Below are 13,044 nucleotides of genomic sequence, written 5' to 3'. Positions count from 1 at the left end.
GCAATGCGTTGTTATTTTTTGTGCCAAAAATAGTTAAACAATATTCAATATAACAAATTAATTGTTAGAAACATTGAACTATCAGTTTGGGAAATACTTACCTACAGAAAATGATAAAGAGTAATGAGAAAAAAGCAGTTTCACCAACCGCAACTGTCGGATCATCAACGAGAAGAAAATAATTTAATGGAAGAAGGATTTTAATTGGTTAACGCGATCCAAACTTTCAAGCATTTTGTTTCCTTATATGGACAATATTTTTATCAAGATATTTTGTATTCGTGTCTAGCCTTACTAACATCGTTGAACAAAGCAAGTTACCTGTTCATAGATGAATTTTAGTTTAGCAGGAAGATGCACTAACAAGTAAAAATCACTACAAAGTGCATATTGTATATATATATATATATATTGTTTTAATAGGATCAGAAGTGTTCATGACCAGGATGAGTGATTATGAAACATTGATTTCGTTCAGAGAGATACTTGATCCTGGTGACAAAATTTTAGAAATAAATAACGTTAGAGTGAGCGAAGAAAACATCGGAGAAATCAAGAACATTACAGTAAAAACAAAGAATATACGCTTCACAACCATGTGCCTTTCGAATTAGAAAGACAACTGAATATACAGTCATGTGAAAAAGTTAGGACACCCTATGAAAGCCTGTGTATATTTTTAACATTTTTGGATATATAGATATTTAATCTCAATTTTAACAATACTGAGAGATTACAGGAATATAATTAAACAATTAAAACTTAAGAAAAGACCTTTTAAGATCTTCTGTAAATGTCATGCTACAAAAATGCATATTCGATCTGAGGAAAAAGTTAAGACACACTACCCCCTAATAGCTAATGTTACCTCCTTTGGCTGACATAACTGCAGTGAAACGCTTCTCGTAGCCATCTACCAGTCTCTGACATCGGTCTGAAGAAAGTTTGCCCCACTCCTCAGTGCAGAATTCTGTCAGCTGTGAGATGTTTGAGGGATTTCTTGCATGTACAGCCCGTTTCAAGTCACCCCACAGCATCTAAATGGGATTAAGATCTCCATTTCCATTTCTTAGTTTTCAGCCAGTTCTTGGTGGATTTACTGGTATATTGTGGGTCAATGTCGTGTTGCAGGGTCCAGTTCCGCTTCAGCTTTAATTTTCTTACAGATGGTCTCACATGATCCTCAAGCACCCTGTGATACACAGTAGAATTCATGGTGAATTCTGTTATTGTGAGCTGTCCAGGTCCTGCTGCAGCAAAGCAGCCCCAAATCATAACACTTCCACCTCCATGCTTCACAGTTGGTATGAAGTTCTTTTCCTGGAATGCTGTATTTGGCTTACGTCAAACATGTCCTCTGTTCTGGTGTCCAAATATTTCAATTTCGGACTCATCTGTCCAAAGAACATTATTCCGGAAGTCCTGGTCTTTGTCTACATTCTTTCTGGCAAACTTCAGTCTGGCCTTGATGTTTCTCTTAGAGAGCAAAGGTTTCCTCCTTGCACACCTCTTATGCAAGTTACACTTGTGCAGTCTCTTTCTGATTGTAGAGGCATGCACTTTCAAATCAACAGTAGCCAGAGCCTGCTGTAGATCCCTTGATGACATTTTAGGGTTTTTGGAGACCTCTTTTAGCATCTTGCGGTCTGCTCTCGGGGTGAACTTGCTTGGACGACCAGGCCTGGGCATGTTGGCAGTTGTTTTGAAAGCCCTCCACTTGTTGCCTATTTTCCGGACAGTGGAATGGCTGATTTCAAACTCTTTTGAAATCGTTTTAAATCAGAGACTGGTAGATGGCTACAAGAAGCGTCTCACTGCAGTTATTTCAGCCAAATAGGGGTAACACTAGCTATTAGGGGGTAGGGTGTCCTAACTTTTTCCTCAGTTCGAATATGCATTTTTGTAGCATGACATTTACAGAAGATCTTAAAAGGTCTTTTCTTCAGTTTTAATTGTTTAGTTATCTTCCTATAATCTCTCAGTATTGTTAAAATTGAGATTAAGTATCTGTATATCCAAAAATGTTACAAATGTACACAGGCTTTCATAGGGTGTCCTAACTTTTTCACATGATTGTATGCAAAAGTACTTCAAATGACATTTTCATTGTAAATAGTAATTATCTTTGTACTTATTTATGTTACGTTTCATTTTTAGTATTGTAAAATAATATATTAAGAAAAGTTTAAATTGTATTCCTTATTGTATTAAATGTATTGCAAAAAAAAATTTGTATTGGATTTTATGAGTAAAAAGATGAAATAACACCAACAGAATTCAAGACAGACTTGCTACAGAGGAATCAATCTGGATAGAAATATAATTTATGAACAAAGCCTTACTGAATATAACAGTTTTTCAGACCTGACGGACGGTTTGATTAAAAATGTAACTATCTTTATGTGTGTGAAAACGTCTGGTATGGGTAGAGAAAGCACTATGTTCATTTCTCTACATAGTGCTTTCTCTACCCATACCTGCCGTTTTTACATACGTATTTTTCTCTGTGAGTGGGTTTTCTCGTCATCAAGGATTGTAACTGTCTTTAGGTACTTGGTTCAGATGTCACTAGAATGCATTCATATCGTTGTACAGTTATATCCTTTCCTATCTAGCATCATTATGTGTCAAATTTACATGTCTTCCTTCTGTCACCAGAGGAAGTGTTACCAGATTGCTATGACTGGTGACAAAAATGTCATTGTTCCACAAAGTCGGGCTAGTACATATTTGATCAATATAAATATAATTAATACACTCAGTTTAAATTAGTAATTTACCAGTTAATTAACTTTCCTTACCGTTCAATTCAACCATCCTAGAAAAGGATGACACTGTAGAATAATTAAAACGAGCTCTTAGATATTAAATTAACTCAATAATGATTTTCAGCAACATGATTACAATGAAATAATCAGTACATATTTCTTTTTAACAATTTATTAATTTTCTCACAACATAGATTTTGCAATATGACATGCACACAATGACACGTCTATAAATACATTTTCGGAAAACATTAGTCAATCGTCTGAACTAAATTATAATAATTTAAAAAGAATTACAGCCAGTCGTTATCATTCATATACTTATCAAACGTTTTGTCTAAACTCTCATTTACTTCTTCTACAACGTCTGAAGATAACCCATTCCAAAGGCCAACTAACCTCTTAAATAATTGAAACTGCTTTAGCTAAAAATGACTCCTACCCTTCCTTAAGATATACCTGTATCCCCTAGTTCTTCTGTTGTCATTGGCAAATATGGAAAAAAAAATATTATGCATCAGCACAATAACAACTCTACTTTCAAACTCAAACAGTTTCATCAGACCAATACAACTCTTCTTTCATGTGGAGAAAACAATTTGATAGATTTCAGCATCTTCACGTATGACAAAACAACATTTTATTTTCTTTTAATGTACTTTTAAAAAATCATTGCAGTTATTTTTTAAATCTACAGAACATCTTTTTTCATATATCCTTTTTGATGTTTTCATTTCATGCTTTACTAACTTTTTGACCTTATGAATCTGGTGTCATACCAGTCAATTCAAATATCTTAAATTTATGATGATTTTAATAAATCTTATCTCTTAAACTCTGTGTGAGCCAACCTGTTTATTGTTTCCTTGCAGCTACCCTTTTCATTCTATAAGGAATATGTTTACCTTGAATATTGAAGAATTTACCTTTAAAAAGTTTATACGTCTGATCAGTGTCGCCAAATAACTCAGCTGCCCAATTCAGAACAGATTATTCTTGTTGCATCCTTTCAATTTTTATTTTAAATTATGACCCAAATATCGTTGTTATTTATCTCTATTTACAACAAAACATTGCACCTAATAGAGCACTTATCATATCCATCCAGATGTTCTCCAATTTCCATAATCATTTCTGTATTTGAAGTTAAGAATAAATTTAACAAAGCATTGTTTTAATAGGTTCATTGACTAATTGCTTAAGAAGCTCAACGTTTTCCAAAAGCATTTCTCCCTTATGGTTTGACTTTAATATTACCCAATACATATGTTCCATCATGATTTCATTAAGAGCTGAAATCTTAATCTGATTGTAAAGATTTTCACTAACTTCATCAGTACCATGGTAGTTTTAAGAAATTCCCACTAAAAGGCCTTTCCTTTTATATCCACTAATAACGACTCAAATGGATTTTATCTCCAAACTAATATCCTTAATTTGACCAGAATGTAACCCATACTTTACATATAAACCCAATCTTCTCTTCTCTCTTTAATATTCCATTCACTTTAAATAGTCAAAGACTCTTTATTTTAGAAAAATGCTGTATCGAAAACATTTACGTTTAACCATGTTTCAGTTATTCCCATTATATCAAAATCCTCTAACCCTACCAGTGGCATAAAGTCATCTATTTTAAGTTTTATATTTCGATCATTATAATAATAACAATTAAGCTTATTAATAATTATAATTCCTATTTCCTATAATAAACATGTCTCTCCCATTTATTTTCTTTCAATTTAATGTTTTCTGGTTGTCATTACTATCTAGTCCATTTTTAAATATTATCTTAAAGCCGAGTAAGTAGCCGAAGGAAACAAGTCAGCTCCTGTCCTATTGAAATGTAATCATCCATTCAAATAATCTCCTTTCTTTCACTGAATTTATTTCATAAGTACAACTAGCAATATGTTCATCCTTACGTACAGATTTCAGCCTAACACTTAGCCCTAGTGACCTATTATTTATAACTCCATCTCACAGTTAGTTTTGCAGAGTATCCCTGACAAATATTACTTCATGGCTTTTTTTTTTTCATTAAATTATTTTATGAACTCACTATGCTTCTGCTAATTCCCTATATTAAATTTTCTGCTTTGTCAGTTACATCCTCCATCCTTGAGGTAATATAATCTTTTTCCTCCCTATTCACAACATTGATTATTGTCCCCCTCTTTGGAGTAATCATCTATAGCTGATAGCCTACTTATCTTCTACATCTTTCTCTGTCCCTTTGGTTTTCCTTCCATCCAACATTTCTTGTTACTAAAAACAGTACACAGAGTTATAATGTACACACCTGTTTTACCCATTCTTCCTTCCTTCATGAACTGCTGCAATGACAGGAATCGAAGAATTTATATAAGACATTGAAAAAGGAAAAAACAAACCACAACTACAAATTTCAGTGAACGTGCATTAATTACATTCACATTAGAATATGTAACTCAGTAACTTGTGTGACCCCCACATGCTGCAATAATGTACACTAGGTGGCGTAGCATACTCTCAATTAACGTTACGAGTCTTTAATTTGAAATTCTGTTGCACACTTCAGTCAGTGCTTGGCGTAACTGCTGTAGGGTTGTAGGGGGTTCGGCCACGATCATCCCAGAAATGCTTTATCGGGTTGGTATCTGGGCTTACAGGTGGTTGCTCAAGGACCAACACACCACGTTGTTGCAAAACTTTTTGCACATTGCGAGCAGTATGAGCCTGTGCATTGTCCTGGAAAATACCCTGGCAGGATGTAGTGATCCAGGATATCCTGATACACAGCATCAGTGACGTTTTAAACCAGAATGACCAACTGACTGATAGCTGTACAGTACAACAGAATATGTACACCCCAGACCTACACTGAACCTTCGCCTCTTGCGACGTTGGGTTGAACATTTTCTTCATTCAGCTGTTCTCCAGGAAGCCTGCGCACTCTTATCCGTCCATCAGTGGGGTATAGCAGAAAATTGGATCCGTGAGCAAAAACTACATAATTCCAGTGTGCGATCGTCAGATTACGGTGTCGCTGAGCCCACTGCAGTCTGTTGTTGCGATGTCTAACTGTCAGTTTAGATTTCTTGACCATCCATCTTGCTCTGTATCCAGATTGCACCAGCCGTCGATTAAGCGTCTGGCATGAAATCCAGATCAGTTGTTGCGCACGTAACTCAGAGGCAATAGACCTGGAGGACATCGTACGGTTTTGACGAGCAATGGTGAGGATCTGGCAATCATCGCGTGCTGTAGTGGTACGTGTAGTGGTAGGTCTGCTAGGACTCACACTTTCTGTTACAACTCTTCTTCTGAGAACTCTGTTGACGATCTGCCTGGATACACCAAGTCGTCTTGCAATATCGCCTTGTTTCAACCCAGCGTTGTTGTAGGCGACCATCTGATTTCTCAAACCTACGTTAGTAGGACCTAACATAATGTCTAAAATATTTACAGAGTTGAAAACGCGTCGCCAACAGGTAGGGTACGAAAGTAACACCAAGATCCCTGGCTTTTATACCTCACCCCAGACACTGCGTTTGGGACAATTCTCAGAACACTCGTATGTTCAAGGGATTGAACCGACTCAAAATGAACTCCAGTAATGCAGGGTAGTAGGTAAATAAAACTTGAAAGTTTAAGGACAATACACAAAGTGAATTTAGTTTTAAAATTATATAAATAACCAACAATTACATTTTCGAACATGTAACAACCTTTTTGAGAAAGAGTGTATTTTAAAATATTTATATGCAGTTGAAATGCAGTATTTGAATCTTTTCCTGTTAAAGATTCTCAGTAAGACTATTTCCTGAATAGTGACTTTTGAAATTACGAAACCAGTAAGATACATTAATAAAGAAACGGCATATCTGCGAATTTACAACGTTAGAAACCTGATTTCGATACCCGTGATAGGTAGAGCGCAGATAACCGTTTGTGTAGCTTTGGCTTAACTAACTACAAATAATCAATGAAACAGAGTTTTAGTTACATTTGTATATATATTTGTTTCATTAGAATACCACAAAACCAATCACTTCGAACCAACCTGAAAGCCTTAAAATGTCCATAACATCTCTAAAGAAAAATGTAAAAATCTCTATTTTCCCTTTGCTTCTTATTAAAACTAGTTGTAAAATCTTTAATGTTCCAGTGAAAATCTTTCTAGAATGTTTATTTTATTTGTAGACCCGAGGACAAAACTTCCTCTTCCTCCCCACTTCCCAAATTAACACAATTGTAGATCTTCAGTGGAAACATCGAAAGTATAGAATTAAAACTTTATTTACTTCTCTTCGCCAAAACAGCCATAGAAATGTTTCTTAAGCAATTTTTATTCAAAAATGGAGAAAATAAATTTGGAAAGAAAACATTTCATATTAATACACTACTTTCAACGCAAAAACTTCCACTTTCTAAAACTTAATCTCGTGCTCTAAAACCTAATATATACTCGGAATATTCATCTGATAAAAACGACCAATTACTTAATCTTGTGGAGTTAGTAAACACACCTTCTGAACACTTTTCTTATTAGAGCAAATTAAGACCAAATGCGTCTAATATTTCAAGCCAGAGTTATGTATGACAATCAGAAAATCCCAAGCAGCAGAAAACTAACTCATATCTTATATTCAGTAGATCTAACAAGGCTCTTGCCAAACCGAAGCTAGTTAACAAGGGTCAAAATATAGAGTGCAAAACATGTTTCTTATTGGCCAAAAATATTAAAGACGAAAGGAAAATTTAGTTCAGGATATCGTCGCGATCTAGCAGATGTGTTTCTTTAGAAGAGTTGAAACTAAATTACTTAACTATATTTTAATTGAGCATGAGCTACCATCAACTTCTGATGGACTACGAAATAACCTGTCCACTGGAATAGACAACATACAGAACAAATAGATCGAAAATCGAATGTCACATTACAGCAAGTCAATTCCGCAGATGTAGTCGATTACCAGTTTACAGCATTACTATCCAGTAAAGTAGGATTGAAGAAAAGTAAAAATCATCAGGCAAATAATTTACTTCATTCTTTTAAAATACGTACATATCAAGGAATATTCGAACTGAGAATCACATTCACGTGTTTCTAATGATTGTCTGAGGCTAAAGACAAAATGAGGAAATGTAAATACCATGTTGAGTTCTTACACTTCTTACATTTATTAACATTCCCTTAACATATCTAATAAGTCTAACACAGATGAAACAAAAATTTATGAGAAGTCTCAACACATTCTGACAAGGAAATATGCTGGATCTTCATCCTCTGTTCCAAAATTCATTATATTTGTTTACTCGTTGTATTTTTCAATGGTTCACAAATATCATAGGCTCTAATACTTCATGGTTAAGCCAACAATGACAACTTTTATCCATAATATTTTATGTTTTTCTTCATAATTTATATATATATATGTGTGTGTGTGTGTGTGTATGAGTGCATTGTTTCATTTCTTTAATACGAATTATTTAGGATTACATAAAAAGTGTTTATTTAATGTAATTGCTCAAGATATTAAAGAGATTAGTGATTTCATGAGGATATTTTTGCGTGAAATGGGATGTCGGCAGAAGGCTAGAGTTAGTACAGTAGGCTCTGAACTTCAATAAAAGCCCCATCTATGATCTTTGGGCTAAACCAAAATGTAATTGTTCACTTCACCTCTTATATACGTATATATAAATATATTTGTGTGTGAATAACATGGAATAATTCGAAAACATGTTAGTTAGAAGCTTCCTAGGACCACGTTATTAAAGAAAACCCTTTTACAATATTTCTTCTCCAGGTGAAATATTATCAGACAAAACCATTGTATAGGCATCCTGTCCTCACGAGAGCTAAATGAGAAGCCAAAATCATCTCATCGTTCCTAATTTTAAACAACTGACCAACCACTCAGAAGCACCCTCTGAAATAAGATAACTTATTCAACTCCTAGCGTCGGAATTGACTGTCATCTGTATAACGCAGACACAATGAAATTACAGATTGTAATTAGCTGCACTTTGGATCGAATTTTAGACATTGAAATACGCAACCCCATATGCTGAATTTTATGCACTGCTCTACCATGCTAGTGGAAGATATTAGAATAAATTAATGAAGTTTAACTTTAGTAAATATCTGTTTCAAAGAAGCGTGTTTTTAAGATGTGAAAATTACAATAGTTTTGACATCACTTGTGAATGATCGATGATTTTTAATTTAATATTCATTTTACAGTAAAGCTTAAATTGTGTGGAGTTTGTATATCATATATGTTTGTGAAATATCTTTCAACAACCATGACTTGTGTTTTATGTTTGTTAGTATCATAAACTTGGCATGACAGTACTTGAATGTTTTAAGTTTTTTCACCCATGTTAATATAAAATAGAAACATCAATCTGTATATTAACTTCTTTTTTTTTCACAAGACGTATAAAACCACACTCCAGTCTACCTAAGTCTAGATATAGTTACAGAAGCTATATTCTTGTATCCGATGACACGAGTGGACGACTTATTTAGTTTCACTCAGATGGATCACTTGTAGTGGAGCTAATAAAACCTCTTGAAAACTATACGGAATTTTCTATAGGTCATAGAAAGATCGAAAACAGCGAAGGTAAGCATCCTCTTGTTTGTACCAGAACAGCGTTTCTTTTATTGTTATTACAATAACAGAGGACCAAGACCATCTAGAGAGATAACGTGTTTTAACCAATTGCGTCACTGTGTGTTGTCTGTTTGTCACTCAGTCAGGAGGCACTACTATGATGACACATGAGTGACGCTGGAAATTGCAATTTGTACTGCCTTGACATTGATAAAACTTTCACATGCCATGAATCACGAAAAGAATTATGGACTCCGTAAGAGCATGACATATGACCTTTAAAAGCGAGAAATAAAAATATTTGTTACTCGTGATTTTGGTTTTTGTCTACTATTCAAACAAAACGCACTAGAGGACCCTCCAGCAAACATCTACTTTATTAATATATTTCAAGATGAAAGTATTATTATTTGCAAGTTAATTCATTGTAGAGAAAACAAAATTATTCTGGCAATTAGCATGGCATAATCCTGCATAAACTAAGGTAACGGTCAATAATTATTGCCAAAGTACAGTAATCACAATATTTAATTGATGATGATGCTAAAAGGTCGCAACGATGTAATTATTAAAATTAACCTGGTATAGAAGTTGCTGTTATTGTATTTGAAATTAATTATTTAGTTTGTCAGATTCCTTACTAAATATCAAGACAAAACCAGTTTAGACGCTATTTAATATTGTGGAAATCAGAATTTTTATTTTATTTCAGGGGAAGAAAAATTGCTTGAATAATTAATTGATTCTGAAATCATACACAAATTAAATGTTTTACATTGTAACTGAAACAACTGTATGAAACAGTTATACATTCTCCTTTATTAGTTCTACCCTCTGAGCTAAAGAAAGAAGGTTACCAAATAAAGTTTATATAGTGCTATGGTGGCCGTATCACAGATAGCCCCTTGTTAAGGTTAAACACGTGCACACACAAATCTACACCGAATTGTCGTTACAGATTAATTAATTTATGTTTTAGCATATTTTTACTCAAAGCCACCTATGTGATACCTGCGCAAAGCCGTTCCAAGTTTTGAGCTGTTAAAGTTAATGGAAATTAGCTACTAAATAACACTTACCACCAACTCTTGAGCCACCAAGGACCACAGCGGTATTTTTGCGGACTCAAATCGCTTCAATATTCCTGGTGGGCAGAAAACAGATAACACATTGAGTGACTTTGTGCTTTACTCCAAACAAACAAACAAGCAAACTCTTGAATATTATTTTCTGACCCAGTAAGTGTGGCTTGACTTTCATTCTTAAATCGTACCCACAGCTTCAAAGAATGGAGCATCTTTTTATGGCACTAAGTCATGAACTAAAATATACGCGCGTCCACTGTCCTTTTTTCCAAGCTCTAATTTCAATCTCTGTTCACCTAACACTTTCAACAAGGAAAACAAATTATTCGATATAACCTTGTATGTTGTCCCTCTTCAATAGTTTACAGCCGAGAAAACAAATCTGTAATTTGAGAGATAAGTCAAGGAATAAGGATGTGAAATTGAACATAGTCAATAATGACCCATCTGCTACAGATCACGTCATATTACTAATAGTTATATAACAAAGCTCCATAAAAAAAAGTGAGATAATTACGCCTACATAGTTGTAACTCGCTGTTCTGCATGTCTCTCATTGATTTCATGTTACATTAAGAAATGATCAGGTACTGATAAAAAGGAAAAATCCATAATACGTTGTTATCATTTTTTACCCCAAAAAATAGTTGAATAAAGTTCAATGTAATTGTCATTATTCATTTGTTAAAAACATTGAATTGTCAGTTTGGGAAATCTTTACTTAAAGAAAATATTAGAGAGTATTAGGGAAAAAACAGTAGTTTTTACCATTCGTAACTGTTGAATCAACAAGAATAATAAGATAATTTGATGGAACAAGGATTTTACTAGGCCAACGCAATCTAAATTTTCAAGTATTTTGTTTTTCTGTATGGATAATATTTTTATTTCAAGCTATTTCTTATTCACATTTATCCTCACTAAAAATCATCGAGCAAAACAAGTTAGATATTATTGGATGAATTTTAGTTGGGTAGATAGGACACGAAAAAATGAAAATTAACTATAAGGATTTCACTATTAATGTAAATATTGTTTTGGTGGTTTCAGGAGTATTTGTAACCCGATATTATAGACGGAGAAACATTGATTTTGCTTGATGGGATTATTGAGGCAGGTGACGACATTTTAGAGGTAGACGGAGTTCGTGTTAAAGGGAAAGACATCAAAGAAGTGGAGGATTTAATAGTAAAAAACAACAAAATGTTACTGACTATCCTGCCTCTATATAAACAAAAAGACAAATTAAAATATATCAAAAACGCCTTCTATCGTTATTGACTCGCCATCTGAGTCTTCCAATTTCATCTATCATCATAATATCTTTGTATGTATAGATACATATGCGACGACTTAAAGATTAATGTTGTAAAAAACAACGAAAGTAAAATAAACTTAAATTGTATTATTTATTGTTGTATATGTACCATACAAAATGTTATTGGTAAATAAACGGAATCACACTCGCAGAATATCTATAGATTAATCAATTGAGAAAGAGATTTACTTCTATGTTTTTCTCGTCTTTAATTCTATTTTCGTTGTTCTAAATATAAAATAACACCGGACGAAAGCGAACTTGTTTATCAACTAGCCCAATCTACCTGAATAAAGCGAAGGAAAGATACGTCGCATCATTTGAATTGTTATAGGTCCATGTTATTATTTTAGAAACTTCAATATTTAAGTTTCATTTACGAAAACGCATGTGCGTTAATGTGCCAGTGAGAGAGATTTGGATTGATAAATATTTAGCAACACACCTTACGTGGTTGGCAGTACTTTAAAAGTAAACCACTGTCTGAAACAAAATAATCCCATAAAAAAAATATAAAGACTGAATACATTATAAGAAATAAATTCCCCTCATATGTAACTTTTGTAATTATATAGAGCATTTTATATAGGAATGTTTTACTTAACTTTTAGTAAAAATTATAAATTATAGGTTACTGTTGATCATTAAAAATACTTTTATACGACCTAATTTTAATTGTGTTTTTAATTTTTTCTATGCAACTTGTAACGTTGTGTTATAGTTATTAAAAATATAATAGGTGTAACTAGTTGTCCCAGCTCTAGCGCAACAAGTCATTAAATGAGTGTCAGACTCAGGTGGAAAGGAAGTGTCATACATAAAATGGCACGTCTATTAACATAACATTTTGAGACAATATGTAACCTATTTGTCCATCTCAGCTGTTCCATCCTTTACACTAAACTAAAACAATTTTTAAAAATTGTAGCCAGCCTTTATTATTCACGTACTGATCAAGCATTTTCTTAACCTCACATTTTCTGCTTCTACAACATCTGAAGGTAATCCATTTCAAAGATCAATCAGACTTTTAGAAAATTGAAACTGTCTTAGCAGAAGATGACTCTGACTCTGCCAAAAATTATAGTTGTGTATCCTAGTCCCACTGTTCTCACTATTAAATATGGAAAAAATTAATGCATTAATAGGATCAATTACCTTTAAGAACTTAAACACCTCAATCTGATCTCCCATAGCTTTTATTTTATAAAAAACACAATTTAAAAAAAATTCAGTCCTTGTATGAGAACCCCTCCATCCCAGGC

General features: G+C 33.5%; 1 protein-coding gene across 5 annotated transcripts in view; it reads left to right on the top strand.

Annotated features, from left to right (window-relative positions):
* Positions 1 to 11,918, top strand: part of LOC143232645 (uncharacterized) — a 50,718-nt gene extending 38,800 nt beyond the window's left edge. For 4 of the 5 annotated variants that reach the window (XM_076468302.1, XM_076468299.1, XM_076468301.1 and 1 more), the window contains one exon: positions 424 to 685. In XM_076468302.1, the coding sequence (XP_076324417.1) occupies positions 424 to 614 (191 nt within the window). In that variant the 3' untranslated portion in view covers positions 615 to 685. Of the gene's footprint in view, positions 1 to 423; positions 686 to 9,194; positions 9,386 to 11,511 lie in introns of those variants that run through there. The other variant, XR_013017642.1, reaches the window with a different exon arrangement.
* The last annotated feature ends 1,126 nt before the right edge of the window (positions 11,919 to 13,044 follow it).

The sequence above is a fragment of the Tachypleus tridentatus genome, chromosome 11 (assembly GCF_004210375.1).
Source record: "Tachypleus tridentatus isolate NWPU-2018 chromosome 11, ASM421037v1, whole genome shotgun sequence".
Classification (NCBI taxonomy): Eukaryota; Metazoa; Arthropoda; class Merostomata; order Xiphosura; family Limulidae; genus Tachypleus; species Tachypleus tridentatus.
Note: the sequence above shows the minus strand (reverse complement) of the source record. Positions and strands in the feature narration are given on the sequence as shown.